Source organism: Periophthalmus magnuspinnatus, chromosome 14 (genome assembly GCF_009829125.3).
Source record: "Periophthalmus magnuspinnatus isolate fPerMag1 chromosome 14, fPerMag1.2.pri, whole genome shotgun sequence".
Taxonomy (NCBI): Eukaryota; Metazoa; Chordata; class Actinopteri; order Gobiiformes; family Gobiidae; genus Periophthalmus; species Periophthalmus magnuspinnatus.
The window spans coordinates 24308849-24332556 of record NC_047139.1 but is presented as its reverse complement, the minus strand read 5'-3'; the positions used below and the strand labels follow the sequence as shown (position 1 = coordinate 24332556).

The window sequence follows — 23708 nt, the reverse complement described above, 5'->3', positions numbered from 1 at the left end:
CAAGTATGAAGTTAGTTCACAGAAGAGAAAACTCTCAGTAAACTTTACATCAAGATCAGCCAGTCAACATTTCAAGCACTGACCACAGGTGTCCAGTCTGTCAGACCATGATGGGATGTGAGTAATTTGAACTAAGAAAAATATTCTGATATTTAGGTACAACATACACATATTTAACAGTCACTTATTTTATTTGTGGTTCCAATGTGGGTAAATGGCTACAGCTGGCTTTTTATTTCACACTGGACTAAACAATCTTAGTGAATCAAGTAAGAAAATTTTACAATAATATGGTCATGTCTTTAATTGCCTTTTAGCCTTCTGAATGTTGTATTAATTGAAACAGACACTTGTTGAAAGCATAAATTAGAACTTTATTTTATTACAATATTACAAAAAGAGTAGCACAACTCTCTCGCTCTTGCCTCTTTTCTGTTGTACAGAATGACACAAAGAAAGGCTTATGGACCTTCATCCACTTCACAGCAATAGTACAGGAAACAAAGAGGAAAATGTTTAAATAACAAGCAAAAAAAATCAAGTATTATAAATAGTCACAACTGCAAAATGAAGCTTTTGAAACTGTTACAGCTCAGTAACTACACATTGCTAAAATATATAATTACAAAATATTACTCCTTTTCCTGCTTTTGGTAATAAAAGATCTAAGGAATTGCTCTAATGAACAAAACTTCATTAAATTAAAGACCAAAAGTAATTGATAAGTAAATTGCTGTTTTGACGTATCCTTACCATTTTCTTACTCACATTTATTATGATTTGGGGTTTTCCATTAAAACCATGCTTGTTGTCAAGAGGAAAGTCCAAGGACCAAACACTTAAGGCTTTTTCAGGGCTGTTAGGGAGTTAGGTGAACAAAACATGGGTATCCTTGTGTATCCTCGCAAGCACACGCACACTCATTCTAATGGGTACCCGCATCATCAGGGCATTCACACTCACCCACAATCATTAAAGTTACAGTAGTCTAGATATAAGCCAGTGTAGAATAAAATTAACAATGCATTTGCTGTTCACGTCACAACTTAAAAGTCAGTCTGTGCGATCTTGCAAGTGATCAATTTGGTCTTTACAAACTGAAATCACATCAGTATCAGTAGCAACTACACATGGCTGAATCAATAAACAAAGCCCAGGTCATTCTCTGCTTAAGCTAGGTGTGCTCTTCACTACAAGACACTAGTTGACACTATTATAATTGCTCCACTTCATAGCTGTGCCTGACTAGCTAGCCTGTCACCTGCCACATTCAAGTAAAACATTTTTCATGGTTGTAAAAACAATCTGAAAAGGAATCATACATATAATGGCACAACAGTGTATTTGCTAACCATTTATGAAAAAAAAAAAAAACTCACCCTAGCTGGCAACACCCTTTAACCACCAATTGCAGCATTTTGCAGAATCAAGTGTCATATTCACACTTTGATCAACACTATGTACAAATCATCTGGTCACATGCTTCCTTCTGACAGTGAGGTGTCATACTTCAACAGTCCTATTGTACAAATAAATAATTACATTTGTATAAAACCTAACTGTGTAAATGTACACAGGTTCCTACTGTGCCATGTGATATCCAAATCAAATCCTTATAAAAAAACAAAAGAAGAGATCTGTTCCAGGCACACACAGAATGAGCTGATAGTCTGCAGGGTAAAAGCATTCATCAACAAAAAAGGAATAATAATTGATCACTTGCAAGATGTATTTAAAAAACCTACTGATTTCATTAAATATAGTTTTTACCCTCTTTAGCGTTAGCAATCATTTGTTTAAGTCATCAAATTTTGTTTAATTAATGTGTTTCATTCCTTAAGACTAAACAAAGGGTGTTTAATAACTGTCATTGAGACAAGGCCATAGCTTATCTGTACCCTGGGTGCTGGATGAGAGCGGTCCTGCCATCCCCGACCTCTGGCCCTACCCTGCTCAGAGGGGGCCTGTGCATTTTACCCATCAGCCCTAGATTCTGATCACGGAAGTAGGGCGTCTGGAAGTCCCCACCCAAGTAATCTGCCGTTTGCATCAGATTAGTGTGGGCCGAGGAGGAGGTGGAGCCCGCTCCTAGCCTGTAATGGGGAGCCCCAGGGGGGGCACAGTCTAGAGTGGTGCAGCCCACAGGGCCTGCTCCGTGGAATGGCATGGCTACGTCCTGAGAGCCCGAGCTGTCGCTGTTGGGGGTGGGGAGGATGCTGCTGTTCCAAACATGGGGCTGGAAGTAGCCGTTTGTGTAGTGGGCCATGGGGCCGGGCATCCCGTTACTGTTAACGGGAGGGGAGGGCGTGGGTCTGTCTATGGGGGGCTTCAGTTGGTAAGGCTGACCAACGCACACATCACTCGCGTAGCCCATGCCCTTGAAGTGGAAGTTGGGGTCCCTGGAGGGCTGTTTGGCCAAGTGGGTCCCACCATTCTGCATGTGGCCTAAGTGACCTAAATGATGCTGATTCCATGAGCGCATCTTCTGCTGCGTGTTGCCATGGTGAAGAGGCTGACTCTGTTGTGAGTGCAAAGGGTGGAGGTGTTGCTTGATGTCAGTACGGTTGGAAGGCAAATGGTTCATAGCAGCTGCGCTGGGCGGAGCAGCACCCACCAGGGCAGTGGACTTCTCTGGGGGGGCGATGGTGCAGTTGGGTGGGGGGAATCCAGGGGTGCTGTGCATGGACACCCGAGAGCAGGCGCTGATGAGCAGGTTCCGGCTGATGGGGCTGGGGTTGGCGATTTGACCCTCACACATGGAAGCAGCTCCTGAATGGTGAGCCCGGGCCTGACAAAACTGGTTAATCTGATGCACAATGGCACTCAGGTCAGGGTGGTGGCCCTGGTGAAGACCAGGGGCCATTGAGAGTGGAATGGTTGAGGTAGAGATAGTAACATTGGGTGGAGCATCACCGTCTGGCAGCGTCCGACCCCCCGGTAACAGTGGGGGGGCCTGCTGCTGCTGTAGGTGCGACTGGAGCATGAGAGCAGATGGACCTTGTGGGTGACACGAGACCGGGTGCTGGGTGGGGCCTCTGTGCGGTCCATGAGGATGCAGGGCCATAGGTGGAGCGTGTCGGAGCATGTGACCCTGCTGCGGAGGGAGGGGCATCTGGAGGGATTGGGGCAAGTCCTGGGGCAGAGGCAGGTTGTGGGGGGGTCTGGGGAGCGTATGGGGTGTGGGGTGATGGTTTAAAGTGCTGTTCGGGCCCACTTGGTATGGTCCTGCGTGAGCGCTCATGTTGACATCCGGGTGCATACGAGCACGGCTCCCATCGTAGTCCTTGACAATGCCTTTGACAGGGGGTCCCTTGACGATGGCGAGGAGGCCGGTCTTGGCACTGGGCTGAGTGGAGGGGTAGGGGCTGTAGCGCTGGCCTGACGTGTCCAGCCCATTGACTGTGCGCCGGACGTGGTTACGCTGAGGAACTTTGATGCTGTTGGGGAAGATCTTGATGGTGAGGGGGTTGTTGGCCACCTTCTTAGCATATGCATCCAATTCTGAAGGGGTCGGAAACGGAGTGGATCTCATCCTTTGTGTGGTGTCCCCTGAGAAAGAGAAAAGACAGAGGTGAGACTGATAAAACACATCAGAGAAGCAAATGGAGGTGGGTGGAAACTGAAAGCAATAGAAGATTCATGTAATACACAAAGAACCACTGGACATCATCTCATATTCCTCATTTTCTTCCATCTCTTAAGGTCAGTGAGACAGACATACGTCAGTTGGTTTCCATCTAAATAAAATTTTGTGGTGACTTTTGAGGTCATGGACATTTGATAGCCTAGGGGAAAGAAAACAAACACTAAAATATATAAATGCATTAAAAGGGGACTTGTTTGTGACTGAATTGCAAACAAAGAAATGAGGCGGTAATGGTCCCTTTGAGTTTTTGGGGAAGGAAAAAAAAAAAAAAAGCGCTCCATGACAGCAGACAAGTAATCAGACACACACATCATCTCCCAGGCCTCAGACATTTGTTCCACCTCCTAAACACGCTGCTAATTTTAACAATGCCACAGTGACAATGTGAACATGATGTGTTTGTGTATGTGCGAATGTGAGGCTGTTTGTCGACATAATGCAGGTGTCTGCTAATGTGTTGGCGACGTGTGTTATATACCAGCGCTCCCTCTGGCTACATAGGGCATGGTGACTTTTAGAGTGGTTTCTTTTAGAATGGCTTCTTTTCGAATGGTTTCTTTAAGGTAACGTGCCAGCGCTTACTTCTTCAGTAACACAATACATGTAGTAATTGTTTTAGAGACTGCCAGACTGTTTCCAAGCCTTCACCTGGCGCTGTCAGTTTGACCTACTTTGACCACCCTGATTAAATTCCCTCTCAGAGCAGGTAAAAAGATGTCATCTCTCCAGCACTTTGGCGATGGCTCTGCTGTCGAGTGAGCAATAACTGAACTGTCTGAATGTCTGGCAGAGGTCTGCGGTCTCCTGCTGCCTGAGCTGTTCTGCTCGCACTCACAACAGGGCAAGCTGAACTGCCAGTGCTGACATGGCGCACCACAAGTCGTGCCAACTGGCTAATTAATTCCTGCTTTATTTGTGCTCGGAAACAATGGGCAGAGATGTGCTGGGCCGAGCGGGCGGCACACAGGGGCTGTTGTGACTAAGTGTTGAGCTGCTGATGGCAGCCTCATTAATGCAGAGGTCTGGGCCAAAGACGCCATCACCCACACCTAATGTGTGTGGAGGAATAAACGCCGCTGTAAGCAAACAGATAAACCAACACTCGGACATGAGCCCACAAACCTGCTGAGGATGGACCTCTCAGCACAGGTCATGATTAATGATCTGGGCACAAAAAACTGACCCCGTTTTAAAAATACTGATTGATGCTTAATTTGATTTAATAGTTGAAAGATCAATAAAGGTACCCTTAAGAAGTACATATTAAACACACACATTTACAATTCAATTCTTCCTAAAATACTTTCTTACTTTCTTATTTATAGCAGGGTGGCAGCAAAGTGACAAATATCAAGCCTACTGTACTGGCTCTTCAACATTCTTCAAAGTCCAGAAAAGAATATAACAAAAACTTCAGGATGAAGAGTTCAACACCAAACAGGTGCAATAAATCAGATTATTGTTTGGTGTAGCTCTCAACCACTGGGTATTAATTAGGACTTCTATAGGAGTTGAGAATTAGCACTTTATACTTCATACACTGTGTGTGTGGCATCAGCTGCATTCTCTGCTTGTAACTATGTGACCGCATCTCCCCTGTCAAATAAATACAAATATAATGTGAGCAAGAGTATAGCTTGTTAGCATTTCAACCTGAACCTAAAACCTGGATTAGCTGGAAAGCTTATAGCATCAAGAAGAGGTTAATCAGGATACGAGTGAAATTTGTAGGCGGCTGCTGGTGGCTACAGGCATATCATCTCTCAGATCTCCAGCTAAGCGTGTTCCCAGGGAGAGAGCGGGGAAAGAGGCCAGTCTGGCCATGTGTTAATTACCCTGCTGCTAGCTAGCTAGCTGCAGCACAAGTGCACAGTCAGCAGGCGCTAATTAGGGCTTCTCTTATTCAAACTAGTGTTTTTATTGAACAAGGTTAAAGTGGCAGGGGGCTGGGGCTCATGCTGCTATAAAATGCGATTTTCACACAAGAGCAGGAAATTAGGTCTAAAGCTTTAGCATCAAATTTGACATGTGAATCCACTTTCCCACAACCAGCACATTTATAGTTGCTGAACAGAGCTGAACCACAGGGCCATTAAAATGAAAAAATATTATAAAGACTGCAGAAAAGATGGCTGCTTTTGATCTCAGTGTGAACAGTGATGTGAAAATCAGTCTGGCTGCAGTCACTGTTGGTTCTGTGGATGAGAACTGAACACTAAGGTCACTTCCTGGTACTTGAGTCATCCTGCCTGGAGCTTTTTAGCGGCCTTCTGTTTCTTTGTGCACCTGAACTCTTCCTCCAACAGTTCCAACATTTCACAGTCGGTAAAGCAGCTATTCCTCCTGCAGCTTTGGCCTTGACAGCAGTCTGCAACGTCTAACTTTAAAATGACTCCCATCTTCAGATCTTAGGGACAGGAGGGAAGTAGGGAAGACATTAAAGGTGCACTATGTAATTTCTAGTGGAGGGTATGCCACCTGCTTATCTCCATGAAGATGTTAAAACTTTGTCTGGAATGTTCCACAGTTTGGCATCAAGCATATCCATCTCCATGGTGACAACAAGGTGGCATTACGAGTTCAAGCTAATGTCAGATATGTGGAGAGGCGACCCTGCTCATAGTAAGAATGCACGATATTTTTGTGCAATAAAAATGCAAAATAGACAAGTCTATTGATATACTGTGAACTATTCAAGAGAAAGCAGTGACATTTCCACGGGGACTAACAGGCTATAGTGGACCGCTCACTGTAAAAGTTACATAGTGCACCTTTAAATAGAAGCTGTTAAATAGAAGCTGTTAAATAGATCTGAAATGTAACCCTCCGCAAAAGTACCAACTGGCTGGAACTAAAAAGCTTTTGCTCTTGAAAATAAAATATGAAATTAAGCAATTTTGTACAGCATCTAATGTATGGTATTTCTTGTTATTCATTTCTTGTTAAAACATCTCAAATTCACCAAAAGTGTTTCAGGCAATAACAAATCATCAAACAGAGGTTTATTTTTGGCAGATAAAGAAACCATAACCATGCTTTTGATTTGACAATGCATTTTTCATGTAATTAAGTAAAATCAGTTTTTCCTCAGTACAGATGTATTGTAAAAGCAGCTCTTAGGGTGAAAATGAGACTGCTGTGTGTTATCTCCATAAAATTGTAGTGCTTTGTATTCTCTGTGAAACAGGAAGTGCGCCATCAGCATACTAATGTTTGTTAGTATTACTGTAACTGAACTCAACTCCACTCTGGCCTCTGAAAGTTGTGAAAAGTGCTTATAAACCTTTGGGCACAATGTTCGGAATGCATAAGGTAAGTGAGTAATAACGTTAGCCCACTGCAAACAGTTTAAAATGAACTAGTTCAGTTTTTCATGTTTTTAAGACAATAAAAAACAGGTACAGCACCTAATGATTGATCATAGCGTCAGTTGCTTTTTTTGCTAGCTATCTTATACAACTCATTACACTGAATAATTAGGATGCTCGGAATGCATTAGGTAAGCAATAACTATAACTAAATAAAGTTTTTAAGACAATATAAATCAGGTACGGCACCTTTAAGGATATTTTGAGAGTCAGAGGAAAAACAGAATATAAAAAATGATTAATCATGACACTTTTGGGGTCTGTTTCTTTTGATGAGCAGATTATTATTGTAATAGTATCGAAGTAGTATTGTTAGTATTGGACCAAGCTAAGCGTAATCTGCAGCTATGGTTGCACTGTGTCAGAAGCTAGTGCGAGCTAAGGCAGCAGACATGGCTCTAAGCAGACTCCCATGTGCTCGCTGATCTCCTGGGGGCTGGCTGATTACTGTGATTCTGAAATTACAGTCTTGATGAGCTGGAGCATTTTTACAAAAAAAGAAAGAAAAACTGCTGCAGAAATGGGTCAGACTAGGACTGCATTTCCAATCTGGTGATGAAGCAGGCAGGGCAAAGGACAGTTTTAGGAGCAGAATACATCAAACTTAGTATATTCTTTATACAGTCTTATTCAATTATAGAAACCAAGCACTGTGGTAGTTTTTCATTAAAGGCATACAGTTCAATTGAGTTAAATGTTAAATTCTTTTAAAGTAAGAATGCACATTCTCAATTTTATGCTCTGAGGATGTTGCATAATGTATGTACATAAGTTGGTTGTACTATATATTGTCCAGCTGAGCAACCCTTCAGGCAAAATAGGAACAATCCAATAATGAAGTGCATTTATGGGATACAGATCTGTTGCCAAGAGGCACTGGTCTGCATCTTTGTCCATAAAAACATTAAATGAAACTAAAATTAAATATCTGAAGCAGGTTAAATGAAATGGAGTTTACTGGTGTTAGTTTGTCAGCCTTGCAAATCAACTCAGGCCAACTGTGAGCAGAGTGTTGGACCCGGACGGCAGATTGTGTCTTAAAATCACTTCATGTAGGATTTCATCAGGGCAAAAAAACCTCCCCTACAATCTGCCAGAGTCTTGCAGTATTTGACTCTTCGTGAGTGAAAAGAGGCCAAGACGCTCCAATCACGAGAGCTGGCACTACTGCAGTTTTTAGTCCCAGAGAACGGTACTCTTGTCGCCCAGGCTGCAGAGGTTGGGATTGAAAGAAGGTGGCCAAATATCTGTAAATTAATAACAGTGCAGACTAACTTATCCTGAATGCACAGCAGACATCTTGAGGCATAACAATATTTTCCCAGGATTTCTGATTGTAATACAGGACTGACGGAGAGTAGGCAGCTGACATAGGCATCACAGGGTAGGTTCATTTTTGCACACTCACCACATCAAAATTGGGACTAAACTGGGACTAAACCCGGAACCAAATCTGGACCAAAACAAGTCTACATTTGTTTTACTACTCAAACTGGGTTAAAACTAAGACCAAAAAAGGACAAGTGTGAACCTATCCATACAAAGGAATAGGCAGTATTTGATGATGTCCATAATTCACATGGAGGGCAGGGGCCTATGTAAACTTTATGGGTAATTTATATTTTTTAAAATCCAAGTCTGGACCTCCCTTCTCAGACTGTTGCCTCCGTGCCCCGGCAGCAGATAAAACGGAAGAAAATGGATGGATGTATGAAAGAAATCTCCAAACTTACGCTTCAACATTTGTGGATCATATCTTATTTGTTAGGATTGGGTCGACACACTTGTCATATTAATCTTTAGTCCTTTCAACTGATTGTCTTTTGTGTTGAATAATGGCACCACTTTCTGAAGTTAACATAATTTCACTTTTGTTCTCTTTGACAGAGAAAATGTCTTTGTTTCACGTGGGCCCAGTAATTATAGAGATATAAACCAGGTCATCAAATTCCACCACAGAGTTCTGACCTGTCCTCCATCTCAATTTTTAAATATAGGGAGTCTTGAATGTTGTGACGTCAAGTGAATGCAACTTATAGAGCAGCTTGGTGTTGTGAGTGGAACTTTGGGGCTTGCGTACTTACATTTCTGAAGTCCAGTGTTCATCTGCGTGTGGGGGAGAAGTTGAAGGGGGAGGTCACCTGGCCCCGGCAGACAGGCCAGCATTTCACAGCCACACTAATGCAACATGGGCCACGCACTGCTCCTCACACTGTGGACAGAGAATGAGGGGTAGAGGGAGAGAGGGTCAGTATCAATATGCACCCATTACATTCATTACATTGACTTCTTTTTCTAGAGGCTGATTGTAACCTTAAAGGTGCTGTAACTCATTTTTACTGTCTTAAAAACAAGTTCATTATAAATGGCTTGCAGTAGTCCATAGTTATTTCTTATTTACCTTACGTATTCCTAGCTAGTACCTTAACTATCCACCACATTACGTTTATAAGAGCTTTTCCCAACTTTCAGGATGGAGTTTTGCTGTCACGGTGAAGATAACAACTAGCATGCTAACTGTGTACTTCGTGATAGTCAGTAAAACTCTTTAGAACCAGATGCAGGAAGACTCAAGAGCTGTTTATACAAAATATCTGTACTGGGGCAAGACAAATTTTGCTCAAATAAATGGCAATGAATTGGGTACAGGCAGTTTAACCATTGTGACTACTGATATAAACCTTAATCCATTTTAACCCATAATTAAAATGTATGTCATGTTGTTGATTTATGTCACACAGACCTGATTTTTTGTCCCCATAAAGGAGGCAGGTCTTCATGATGTGAGTGTGTGTGTACAGATTTTAGTCCCCACAGTGTGATAAATACCCACCCACAGCCCCACAGCTCTACAGACCCAGGGCTCAGGGAGACACAGTTACTTTCAATTAGAATCTGATTCACACCTGCAGCATTGGGTTAGGTGACATTTGATGCCAATAACAACTTCAATTAAACATCAAAGTGCTGCAGTGGAGCAGGCAGAGGGAGAGAGGGGCCCGGGGGCTTAAATCCACTGCATGTTTGAGCAGCCGGACCCCAGCCTGCTCTGAGCTCTCACCAGACCGAGGCGGAGGAAATTAATGACTCCTGTACACTGGCAAAGAACACACTCCAGAGGCAGCGCTGACAAGTTAGTGTGGCCCTGATCGATACTGCGGCCCTCCACACCACAAACATCCTTTATTTGAGCATATTCAACAATGTAGCCTGCTACAGAGGAGCTACAGAGAAGTGAGTACAGCTATGGGCTTTTGTGCAGTCACCTGATGTAATAGAAAGGCAAAAATGTTAGAGATGCTCCACTTGGCTTTGCGTTGTCTTCCAACCACTACAGATGCTTAATCAGCACTGAGGATCAGTCAGGAGCAAATTAAGTCTACAGTGACTGTGCCCTCCCCCTCTGCAGCATGGCATCACAAGTGTGCACAGACAAACAAGGTCTATGAGAGGCAATTACCCACACAACAACCTTGGCATGAATGTCTGCCGCAGGGTGAAGGCTTAAAAGTGTCTCGCCCCCCGCGGGGAAACAGAGACAAGTGCAGGAAAGAGTGACAAAGTGAAAGAGAAAGGTGCAGAGGAGAGGGAGAGCAGACGGGAGGTTTGGGGTGGGAGGGGGCTGAACCTGCTTTAAAAAGCAGAAGCTCAAAAAGGTCAGGATGACAGCTCATTTAAATCCTCCCAGTGAGAAGAGAAAACACAAGGCCTAATGAAGCTGCCACTTCTACAGTTGTACTGGAAGCGCTGCACCTTAGGGTGCTGGAGGGGCTGGTAGCAGGGGGAGGAGAAAGGCTATAGACAGACACTGGGGGGCAGAGTATGTGACACCTGGATTTGAGCCTGATCTGCGGAGCTAATGCTGCGTCATGGTTTCAGTTGCCCCTTCTTCCTCTCCTCCTCCTCACTTTGGCTGCTCTCTGATTTACAGCGTGGACCGCCATATGGCAGCAATCCCTGGCCTCCATTTAATGTGTCACCATGCATTATCTTTAATTGGCCTGATATGTTATTCTTTTGCGGGGCCTTGGAAGGATTTTAGGTACACAGCGCATTGATGTCAGCAGGCGAGATTTTCTACTTGCTCTCATTTATCAGAATGCCAAGATTTCACAGGAAGATAACAGAAATCACTTTGACAACAGGCAGGTTTGGGGCGGAAGAAAAACTAAATATCAAATACAAATGTGTCTTTGCTTGAGGTTTCAAAAGCAAAGCGGTGACAGGAGAGTAAAATGGTGCGGGGGAAAAGTGAAAACAGCAGCATATAAAGTGTCAGCGGGTTTGTTCTAAGACGACTCACATCAACAGCTCCAGGCGAAGAGGCGCCAACAGGCCGTGCCCCCCACCTACACCCACCCGCACCCCCCCGCAGCACCCTGAATGTCAGAAACGCATGCAGTGGGGAGTGCGGAGACAAAGGTCAGCCTATGGTAATGCCCCAGCTGACACTTTACAGCACTGAGCAGAGGAGACACACACACGTATACACACACACATCACACCAAACACTGTCTGTGCCCGGTCTGTCCGCACCTGACCGCTGCTCTATAAACAGACACGTCACAGTCATTACAGTTTCAACATCAATTCATTTGTTTCATACACCGAAGAGAAATGTCACCTTTTATAAACCAGGTGACCTTTGACTTCTTTTAATAATGCCTTCGTCTGGTTTTACAGATTCCAGTTAGTCACAAGAATGGTTTTAAACTACATTGTAGAGCTTCTAAATCTTTAAGGGCCACTTGGAACACAGAAAGGTAACACAGTAAAGCGCAGCAAGAATCCTGAATAAAAAATTTTTGTTCAAAGCAGTGTAATGCCACATTCATCCAGGAGTGGTTCAGTGTTCAGTTTGATCACAAAAACAGTGTCAAGATGACCACTACTGAAAAACTCTCTACAACTACACTCAAAGTTTTTAAAATCAGGCAAAACCAGGCAATCCAGACTGGAAAGGATCACCCACTCCTCCTCACTGACCCAGATTGAAAGAGGTCAAATGCAAAAAAGAAATTTCCTTAAGAACAAAGGCTTCACCACCACTTTTTTATAGAACAAAATGAAGCGCAATAGCAACAAAAAAAAGCAGCAAATAAAAAATACCTTTTAGTTATTTAACAAAACATTTTACCAACTGCATCCTTCTCAAACAGCAGTGTCAAGTTTATTTTATCAATCAATAATTGTAATTATTCACTTCTAAATATATAATTATATTGCAGAATAACATAACATAATCTCAATACATTCTTTACTCCAAAAACTAAACCCAAATCTAAAGTGATTGTTTTATCTGGCCATCACATTAAAATGTACTTTTCACAGAGAAAGCCTGATTTTATGAAGCTGATCACAGAGGAATGGAAATTTATCAGACAATGTGAAAGTAAATCACTGCTGTTTGGTCATGGTTCCCGTTAGAGCTACACAATATAAAAGAATTTGTTTCACGTTTGTCATTTCTCAAATGTTTATGCTCTTAGACTCATTTGAAATGTGCACTCTGAACAAAAAAGTACTTTTTATACAGAAATTGCTATTATCATTACAATACAATCGTAACAATACAATTTGATTTTGTGATTCTTGAATCGTAACAAGCCTAATAATGTCCAACAGCCTCTTGTCCACGTATGCAACCCTCAGGAAAGGAAAGACCAACTATAACTCCTGGGTGTCAGCCTGGGTTACCATCTGACAGTGACAGAGCAGTCAATCTCTTCTGAATGGAGGGTTTGACTCATCCCCTTTGGATAGAAAAAGTGACTGGCTCTGCTCCCCATGTCCGCAGTGGAAACAGTGTCATGTCTGTTTTGGGATGGGGGCTACCCTGACCCAGCTGGGCCTTCAGTGGACCTAAGCCAGGGTCTACCACACTATCAGCCCAGTGCAGACAGACGCTCCGAGCTCTTCTAAGTATTATATCCACTCCCTTCGTGACTAGGCAAGTCTCCACCAGCTACTTATATAGAGCTCCAATAAAAAGTGTGCCAATAACTGCAGTGCGTTTCATTATGGACAAATAAAAGCGCGCTGACAAAAGCAGGACTGGATGCGCACGGCTTGTGTCATGTGTCAAATTGCTCCCATAAAAGCTGACCTATATTTTTCCCTTTTCATTCCTCCGAGAGCAAAATGGGAAAGAGGGATGCAGAGGAAGCCATTAAGGAAATTACACATGCTCAGTGCTGTGTCTTTTGATCAATATCCTAAGCTATGATCAGCATTCATTGGGAACATTTTTGCATCAGGCTAATTGCAAAGGAGATTACTGGTTAAAATATTCAGCGGTGGTAATGTGGGAAAAAATGGGAGGAGGACGACACAACTGAAAATAAGCTCATTAGCAGATGATGTATAGAAATAGGAGTGCAACAACAATGGAAAGGGTAAAATCCAAGGTGAGAGAATGCAAATAAATGAACTCAATGGTCTTTTTTTTTATAATCAGATTAAGTTTCAATAAAATGGTTAGGCAAAGAACAATAAAACAAAACAAGATATCCTGTCTAGCTAGAATTACACACTCTATCATATTAGTCATATATTTGTTTTTGTTGACTTTTTATGTGAAGCACTTTGGGCAACTTAAGTTGTACTTTAATGTGCTATATAAATAAAATTGAATTGAACTGAAAGTATATTATTTGCATAGGATATAACACAAAACACTGGCTGAGGTTACATGCAAACTCAAAATATGATCACATTATTTGAGCTAAAGGATTATTAAAATGGCATGTAAACAGCAAAATCATCCTTATTTCTTTCTGATCATGGTTCCTCTGATTACACGCATCAAATTGTGCAGTTTGCATCTCTTTTAAGTAATTTTGGACGTCTAGAAATCAGATATTAATCAGATTTTGAGGAGCTTGTAACCACAGCCACTGTAACAACCAACATATAGAATACATTACAATCAAATAATTACGTACAACAAATTAACATTTGGGAACAGAATTATAATCTATGTTTTTAGAAAATTAACTGCTAAACTAACACGAAGATCACATGCCTTTCCTAACATGATTGTAGAGGTTTAAACTACAGGTTTAGCAGTTTTCCCCATAAAAAAGCCTATCTTGTTTTGTTTTCAGATAACTTCCCATTACCAAAATAATTGCAAATTGATAATCACGCAGCTCTATTTCACAGACATGATCCCATTAACATGATTGCTTAAGATCGTCAACGGAGCAATAGTGCTATAATTTTGACAACGGCTACCTGCAGCTTTCTGCTATTTTGATTGCACATAAACAAGGTGTGTAATGTCAAATATATTTGAACAGTGTCGCCTTTTATCCAGGGTAATATTACATCTAATTTGTGTGACAAATCTTGTAAAAACGCTATACTGGTTGAATCCTCCTAAACCCTCCTTATGTGCTGTAAAAAGCATATGTGGAGTAAAGTCTTTTGATATATTTTGGTAAATAAATTAGTGCGACATCATTGGAAATTATGTGTAAATAATGTGCAAATACATAGGAAGCATTTCGCACCAAAAATAAGCTTATTAGAGGAGGTATAGAAATATTAGCGAGAGTGAAAGAATATCCAAGGTGAGAAAACGCAGTTGAATTTTTTCTGTATAGCAATTAAAAGCTAAAGTAATTAGGGGGGTGAGAGCCATGGTGTTGTACAATGCTAACAGCTGAAGGAGAGGAGGGTGGAGGAGAGCTCTCTGCTGTTATTTTAATTGCATGTTTACCCCCAGGTTATGGGTCTGAAATAGAGCCAAGAATGAAAAAAAAAATGTTGCAGTAGAAATTCAATGCAACTTGTGTGCGTTGATTCTCTCAGGGACACACACGGTGAAATTACTTTTCTTTGCGCGCTGCTGAATGGGAGCGAGAGAAAAGAAAGAGAAGCAGGAAGGAGCGAACAGAGAGCGCCTTTCTACCCTTGAATACCAAGCCGAGTGTTATGTCAAAAGAAAAGGTGAAAAAGGCCTTGGCTCTTGTGCATGTTAGCAAGGAATGACACATCACCACCACCGCAGCCTTTGTCCAACACCACAAGGCTTTACAAACAGAGAGAGAGGGGTGGAGGGCTTTTGGGTGATGAGGACAGGGGCAGGATCGGTACAATGCAGACCTGATGACAGCATGTCCCAAGGGGCTGTGGACAAACTGTTATTTCTATTTTAAACTATAAGCCTAATTTGGAAAAATAAGTTGGAACTGTGTAAGAAAGAAGCTGTTATCTTAGTTGAATTATCAATTCAAACGAATTATTTCATTAGGATTAGGACTTAAGTAAGTGGAGTGAGTTATCTAGAGTTTTGGGAGTTTACTCTGCCTTTTCTCTTATCAAGACACTGTTTACCTGTTTACAATTACTTCTCTGTATACCAAGTTTTTGCATAAGATCCTATTAGAATCTGAGATCTGGACAAGGCTATGCCATATCCCCTTTTAGTTGATTAAGTGATGCGAAGGTCTTCAGTTGACGATATAGACACTATTTTTTTTAATTATTGACAAGAAATTCTTTAAGGCCACAAATAAAAAATAAGTACAGGTTTTATTTCTCTAATGCAATAATCCTAAAGCAAACCTCAGAAGACCCATTTGAGAATGCAGACTTTAAATATCAGACTCATAAATAAAACAAGAGCAGCTTGAAGCTAAAAATCTAAGTTAATCTTAAGTACATATTGCTTGTGTCTTTAATGAGCTATAGTAGTTATTGAGTTACTTAAAATTATACAGTCAACAAGTTGCCTTACTAGTGATGATGGATGATAATTGCTCACAACTTCTGCAAATTAATGCATCAAATACTAAGTCTAGAAAGTTGCATTAAGTATTTATAATAAAATCAGTAGAGTGTAATTGAAACAAGCCTATGTGTACTTGAGTTGGACAGTTGCAAGGCGGCTAGTAAAAAAAAAAAAAAAAAAAAAAAGATAGACGCGATGGAGAGGAGGAAGACAAACTCAACTTGTGCACAAATTGCATGTGTGTAAAATGCGAAGGTTTGGAAAAGTTGCAAGATGGAGGGTGTCAGGGATGAAACTGTCAAGTGAGGAAACTGCTGCGGCGAAGTGTGGGAGAAGAGACGACAGCTCCTTGAAACGGAGGCGGAGAGGGGAGGAAGGGAAGGGAGGGGCAACCAGGAACCCACCGTATATGAGCGCTCGGTAACTAACTGATGAGAAAGTGACAGTTCCCCCGAGGTGAGATGGCGGAGATGGAGCGGAGCGAGGCAGCGAGCCCCCAGAATAATACATAGGTCGCAGCTGGATGGGCTAAATCTTTGCATACGTCTCAGATTCGCAGAGTTGGTTTTACAATGAGCAAGAGAGAGAAGAGGCTCTTAAGCCTCTCTTTCTACCCGGCACTATTCCACAATTCATTTCATTGCACTGTGCTTATATTGAGAGTTTCATTGAATTTAAAGGTTACTGCAATACAACTTTCAAAACCGTGGTGCTTAACAGTAAAACTGGTGCGTACAAATGTTTTTATGTGATGCTTGTTGTTATTAAACTTTGAAAATACAGACTGTGTCAAAGATTACACTCCATCCAGTCCAGACACTGACCCAGATAATGAAACCACAACAACAAACAATTGATTTGTTTGGCCATTTGTGCAGTCTTATAAAATGAGGTTAAGAAGTTTATGAAATATTTTTCCCTGGGTTCAAACTCTACTCAGATCCTCGTCACAAATAAGTACAACCCTTTTATCCATTACTGATCACACTTAGCTTAAAGATTCACTATGTAACTTTTCTGGCGAAGTGTCAACAACCACCTACTTGCCTCTTTGAACAAGTTATTGCTTTGACTGGAATGTTCCACAGTATGGCATTAAACTCAACTAACTCCATGGAGACAAGCAGGTGTCACCATCAGAGCATGTTACAGGTGATAATTGTGGAGAAGCGAAACCGCTCACAGTAAGAATGGAAGTTTTCAAGGTATTTTTGAGAAATAAAAAGACAATATTTGCCATTCCATACTGTGGAACATTCTACAAGTAGTACCATCTCCATGGAGACAAGCAGGTAGCGGACAGTCCACCAGAAAAGTGACAGCTCCGATGGGAGATTCTGTTGTTACTGTAGATCTTTGATTGTTTTAGTCGGCAATCTGCAGAGTAATAATGCAAATAGAAAGATAATTAATTATACTGATGTGTAAAAACAAACATTAATCAAAATGTGTGGCGTAAACAAGCAAAACAGACTTGCACAGAAACGTTGAAAAATGTCAAATTGTTATCTTCAAGCCTCTAATACAGTAGCAGAGACTTGTGTAATTGCTTTATACATCACAGAGAATGAGCTAGCGTTACAAACCGAACCAAATTGCACTGAGCCCTCTCCTAGCGCTGTGTGTTAAGCAGATTTGGGGCGAGTCGAGAGCCGTGAAACTGTGTAGACGAAAAAAGGGGACAGTTTAAAAGTATATGAGCCTTCTCTTATCTGTGTGACCTGCTGTCTTGTCTGTACATCAGGACTCTTGGATGATCGGCCCTGCTCCTCGCTCTCCAGACGACAGTAATGGCAGCAAAGGATGATGGGATGTGAAGATATCGGCCAGCGCGGTGTCCCAGACTGGCCTCGACTCTCTGGCTATCTCCTGGGGTGGAAAGTAACTAAGTACGAATACACAAGTTACTGTAATGGAGGAGGTTTTTTGATAATAATAGCTTTTTAGTAGATTTTTTAACCGGCACTTGAACTTGTAACTGAATGTCACATTTTCATTTCATATTAACTGCAATTATAGTCAGTATAGACAGTCTTACGACTTTAAATGTACCCGAGTGTTAGAGCTGTTTTATCTAAAAGAACTGACAAAAAAACTCAAATAAAGACTGAGATATAAACTGAAAAACTAAGACAAGAATCACATTTCAGAACATGTTTGCAGTGATCTAGCATATAGAGTTAGCGTTTTTGTTTTTTTTAGGAAACAGAATAATTGTAGTCTTAGTAATCTGCTAATTATGATTCAAATTGCATTTTTGATTGAATTGGAATTAATCTTGCAGCCATACTGAGTACTGGCCAGAGCTCAGAGAAAATGGGGATTGCTGACCCAATTCAGCTTTAAACTGTTTAATTAATCAAGTTTTGCAGAGAAAACTGATGTAAATTTATACTAAAACTGTTATAAAGTAACTAGTACTTTGAGTAGTTTTTTCATGCATACTTTACTGTTACTTGAAGCTACGATCTGTAATTATATTGGCCGACCAGCTCATGTTGTATTCACGCACACACACACCCCCCCACACACACACACAGTGTGCCAGCTTTGGACTGACAGAAAGACTAGACAGCACAGGTGAGTCTAGTGAGGAGAGGGAGGAACAGGTTTCACATCTGCCGTCTACTGGTAAAAAATAATAACTACTATGATAGCTTTAAGTACAATTTTGCCTGCTTCTACTTGTAATTGAGTAAACTTATAGCCACTACTTTTACTTGAATTCAAATTTTCAACACTCTTTCCACCATCATGATCTCTTCTGTGAGAATGTCACTGTCATTGCCCGCCAGCTACGTCAGCACTGCCCTGGGACAGTCATCCAGCCAAGGTCTATACTTCAAACTTGGGGTCAGTTTAGCTAACAGCCACTTAAGCCCCACTTGGCTCCCGGGCACGTCCTGCCAACGTGGAGAGCGAGAGACGACTCCAAAAAGGTGTTGAGCTGGGCCAAGGTCAAGCAGGGGGGCGGGCAGACGCGGGGGAGAGCTGGCATGCATGAAGTCACAAATGCCAAAAAAAAGAAGAAGAAAAATAAATAAATAAAAATCAACTGGGCCCACTGGCTGTGCCGCTTGACAGACATGTTTACACCTGATAGAGAATGCGGTGTGGACGGGCTGCCAAAACAGAGGGGGATCCAAAGTGAAGAGGTGCCAGCTTAGTTATTTATTTATCTGTGGCAAATCCAGCCAGACTAGTGCACCCAGAAGCAGTGCGCGGCTGAGTAAGTGGGGAGAGCCAGTCTAAACCACTGCAGGAGAAGAAACAAATCAGACACATCACGAAGGCCAAGATCTTATAAAACAGCTCGAAAAGTTGGATCGGATTTTTTCACACTCCCGCTGGATTAAAATTTGACTAATTAACCACAGGGTGTTTTTGAAATCACTCACAAGAAGGTCAGGGGGTGAGCCAGATTAAAGTGCATATATGACAGGTTTTCATGTGTTTCTACGAGTTACTTAGTTTGGTGGGATAGTATCTGTGGCACATCTTTATCATAATTTGACGCCAGGTAATTAGCAGTTAAGTTGAAAATAAAAGTACACAAATATAGGAAGTAGGAGTGACTAAAGTGGACCTCTACGTATGTCATCAACATCAAAAACTTCACAAAATGCCTTCTTTTCCTGTAAATTGTCCTTGTATTTTGGATGGAGTTTGAACAGTCATTTAACTAAATAAAAGGTGTTATTTTTATTAGCCTAATCATAACAAGTTTTGGCCCTTGTTAACATCAGTTGCTAGGTAACAGTACCATGGAATTACCTCTACATATGGACACTGGCAGCAGAAATGACAACCAGGAACTAAAATGAAACCCCTTGAAAAAAACAAGACAAAACTAGGCAAGATTTTAAGTAAAAGCTTAGGCTAAATATAATTATGTTACGTTTAAGTGCAAAGAATAGTCTAAGCTGTCATATGAACTTTAAACCAGCTGGAGTAAGTAGGGCTTTAACTTTATACGGCAGCAGCGGCAGACTGTATGGAAAGGATGCCTTCTGTTAATCGTCAGATCACACGTCTCATACATATGAGAGGCCCACATCCCCTTTCATCTGTGCAGCGGTGCCAGCGCAGCAGCTTATCTCCATGTAAACCTGTGTATCCAACCAGACAACAGAGTGCCGCTGTGTCAGATGGCACTGGCACAAAATGCATGGCATGGCTGGGTGATTAGACAAGCCTTTATATCTTCTATCTGTGTGGGTTAGTCTGGTCTCATTTGCTAGACCATTCATCACAAATCAAATCAAAACAGCAATTCTCAAATCCGCAAAGGTTGCAATTATTTATGGAATACAATACTCGGTAAACAACTAAAAATCACATCTCTCCATGGTCTCAATATAATAAATGCTAAAGGCACAGTACCTGATATTCTTAAAAATGTGAAATACAGAAAAACTACTACTACGTCTACTACTACTTTTTTCTTCTTTCCTAATGCATGTAATAATAACCATAATTATTTCCCACAATGAGTTTATAAGCGGTTTTCAAAACATTCAGAAGCCAGAGCATAGTTTTCATGTTGCATTTACAACAACTAGCATGCTAACAGCACACCAGTCTCACTTCCTGGGTCACAGACAATAAAAATGATTTATAGTTAGATGAAAACCCAAAAACCTGGGGCATTTTTTTTTTTACTTTATTACATGAAAAAGGACAGTGCCTTTAATGCTGAGGTTGTGTGTGTGTGTGTGTGTGTGTGTTTTTTTATCACTCTGATAAAACATGCTTTTATTTGCTGTGTGTCTTAATATGTTCTTTTTAAATCACTTGGCTGCAGGTGGAGGTAAAAAAATTGCACTCAAAAAACTTGAAAAAAGAAAGATCCTTGAAGATTACTTGGAAAGCTAAAAAACACAATTTGCAAAACTCCATTAAATACCTTCAAGGTCTGGAGCAGATTTGGCCTGTGGACTCTTAAGAGGTTTAAAAGCAGTTATGAGCCCACTCGGAGCATTTGACCACACATCTCCACCAGACCTCTCCTCTGCTTAGCAGGAAATAACTCAATGTTCGTAGAGCTTTAAAGCGGCGGTCCGCATTGTTCCAGCTGGCAGAAAAAGGGAAATGAAGATGGAGTGGTTTGATTTCATTTGTTAGCAGGTGCATCCATTTTGTGTTGGTTCTCTTCCCCCCTCCCTCCTTTGCACCCACAGCCTCCTCGCCTCTCTCAGTCAAAGCGCTTATCAGAAATTGGACACCCCAGTGACAAATTGAGCCGGCGATTAAAGGGAGAAAGAGGGGAGCTTTGTTAAGTGCTGCTGATTGGGATCCCAGGCTGCCCTCGCACAGGAACTAGAGGCTTGTGTGTACAAAGTGTGTGTTTGTGCATGTGTGCATGCGTATGTGTGTGCGTGAGTGTTTTGGTCCAGTGCCAGCAGCAGAGCTGACACCATGGCCATCTCACCCATTTAGCCCACTCTCCAGGTGTTCCCACGGCTTACGTTTCTGTTTCAAGTGCTCCATAAACAAGCCCTAATCAATGCAGCTGTTTTACCATCATGCTCTCATATAGACATGCAAACATAAGCACTGTTAGCTAGCATCAGGACCCCCCCAAGGACGAAACAACTAGCTTCAGAAGATGAAGATGCTATATAAGTACTCAGTAAGCGTATTTAGCTCAAGTTCACAAGAGATAAAACCAAACTGACATTATAAACAGTGTGTGTTTTCTTGTAGTTACTGCAATTTTGTCATGCAAATCCTGGCTAATGCTAATCACAGCTAACCTGCTCAGTGAATCATGTTCAATCAAGACAAACAAACAAGACAAAAAGCTCAATAAGCTAGTGCTACATGTGTTTATGAACAAGAAAAATAAGAACAAATTAAGCCAGTCATTTGATTATTGCTCAGAAGGCTGTTGTTAAGGTGCAGTGCACTATACACTTTTCTGGTGAGGGTCCGCCACCTGCTTGTCTTCATGGAGATGATATCATTTTTAATTAAAAAAAAGCTATATATGTTTAATCATTAAACTTAAGTTTAAAAGTGTTTTTATTACTCAAAAAACATTCCCACTGTCAGCAGACTTGCCCCTCCACAGATCTGATCCACTACTTGACAGTGTTACTTGCTTGTCATGTAGATAACATTCCCATGGAGATAAGCAGGTAGCAAACCCTCCACTGGAAAAGTTATATACAAGTGCACGTTTATTAATTCATCATGAACTTCATTGACTTTTTTTTTTTATACATTTCTACCCACTGTGACATGACCTGCTTAGTATTGACATGCTAGCTGTGTTTAAAGAGTGAATAAAGTTGCATTTTGGTCCCAGCAAGACCTGCTTTATTGACCCAGCATTAACCAGCCCTGGCCTGCTTGTGAGTGCAGCCGACTGGGCAAAGAGGGGAGCGTGGGGGGCGGGGGGCGGGAGAGCAGGCTAACAGTGCAAGCGCTGACTCCCACAAATCATCCTAAAAGGGCTTAACACACACAAAAAACTGCTCCCAGAGTTAGAGATTTATCCTCTGTGCCATTATACTAACTGGGGCTGTATATTTATCGCACTTCCCAGAAAAAAGAAACGCCTAATTAGACTTACTGTATGCCCGCCGCAGCTCAAACAAATCATGTTTTTGCACCAAAAAAGGTAATTGGAGTGGTTTTGTCCCAGTTTAAATGCCACGCATAGCTCAAAATGTGCACAAGTGAGCTAGTTCTACATCTACATACAGTGAAATAACAAAGGCACATGTCAGAAACTCAATTAAAGAGAACAAAAAGTAACCTATTTGAATTCCAATAGTGTATTAGTAACAATTTCTGATAGACTTGTTTTTAAAGATTAAAAGGGAAGTATCTAAAAGTGAGGCAAAGTTCAATATAAACAGACGCTGATTTTGTGTTGTAACTTGTTTATGCATAATCTAAGTGACCTAGGCTATCTGCTTTGAAACAAACCTTTTCCAACAGATTAGTGTTATCATGATACTAAAATTTCCAACTCAGTTTTGATACTAAGGAAGTGACTCAATATGCGATACCGACTACGATACCGCAACAATAAAGCATGTGCCATTATGCTACCATAAGGTTACATTCTAATAACGCTCAAAATGACACTAAAAAGCACTAAAAGCTCAAATTTCATCCTGTTAATGTAATGTTTTCATGGATACTTGCTCAAATGATTTGATTTTGATACTTTTGACAACCTTAAAACAAAAGCAATGATGCTAACACGCACATTTGAGATGGTTCATATATCAGAGGGCATTGACAGCTGCGCTAAATGCACGTAAGTTTAACAGCTGTAATGAGTAACTTTTCTGTCTCCTTGGAGATTGTGTTGCTCTGCCTGGAAGACGACAAGCAGGAGACGCCACCAGGCCAAGTTACAGATCAGATCTGTGGAGAGATTACCTCACTTGCTGTAAGAATGTATGTATTATTAAAGGCCATTAATTATGAATTATTATGTAAAAGGTATTACTATGCATTATAAATATCCAGAATTTAATAACGTTTAATACCATATACCAATAACTGTGAAAAATAAAAGGCAAAAAATAACATCTCCATGTAGTGGATACATAGTGCTCTCTTAACTGCTACATGGCAACTTTTTGGACCCAGTATAATGCATCTTTTTAGCCTTAACCTCACAACCTCATCCACAAAAACTACCCGATAACATATCCGACTATTCTGCTACACAGCCACATACTTCTGCTTTAATCTCGCTCCTTTATTGATTCTTTCTGACTTCCACAAAAGCACAAATTGTGGAGAGTACAGCAGCGATGTATTGAAAAGCCAAACCCTGCTTGATTAAAGTTGATCCACCCACGTCCGGTTTCTATGGCGGGTTGCTAAGGTCACCTGGCTCCATGGCAGCTCTGACATTCAGTCCTGACCAGTCCCAGCCTCCACAGAAATAACAGAGGCCTCTTTCTCTCGGGGCAGGTCTGTGTTGAGATGT

At 41.4% G+C, this 23708-nt stretch overlaps 1 protein-coding gene across 4 annotated transcripts in view; it reads right to left on the bottom strand.

Moving 5' to 3' along the window:
• Positions 1-350: 350 nt before the first annotated feature.
• The window catches only part of fam222ba (family with sequence similarity 222 member Ba), a 44503-nt gene continuing 21145 nt past the window's right edge, over positions 351-23708 (bottom strand). For all 4 annotated transcript variants that reach the window (XM_055226562.1, XM_033977878.2, XM_055226563.1 and 1 more), the window contains 2 exons: positions 9099-9226; positions 351-3549 (listed from right to left, as the gene is read on the bottom strand). In XM_055226562.1, the coding sequence (XP_055082537.1) occupies positions 1889-3549; positions 9099-9180 (1743 nt within the window). In that variant the 5' untranslated portion in view covers positions 9181-9226 and the 3' untranslated portion in view covers positions 351-1888. The remainder of the gene's footprint in view (positions 3550-9098; positions 9227-23708) is intronic.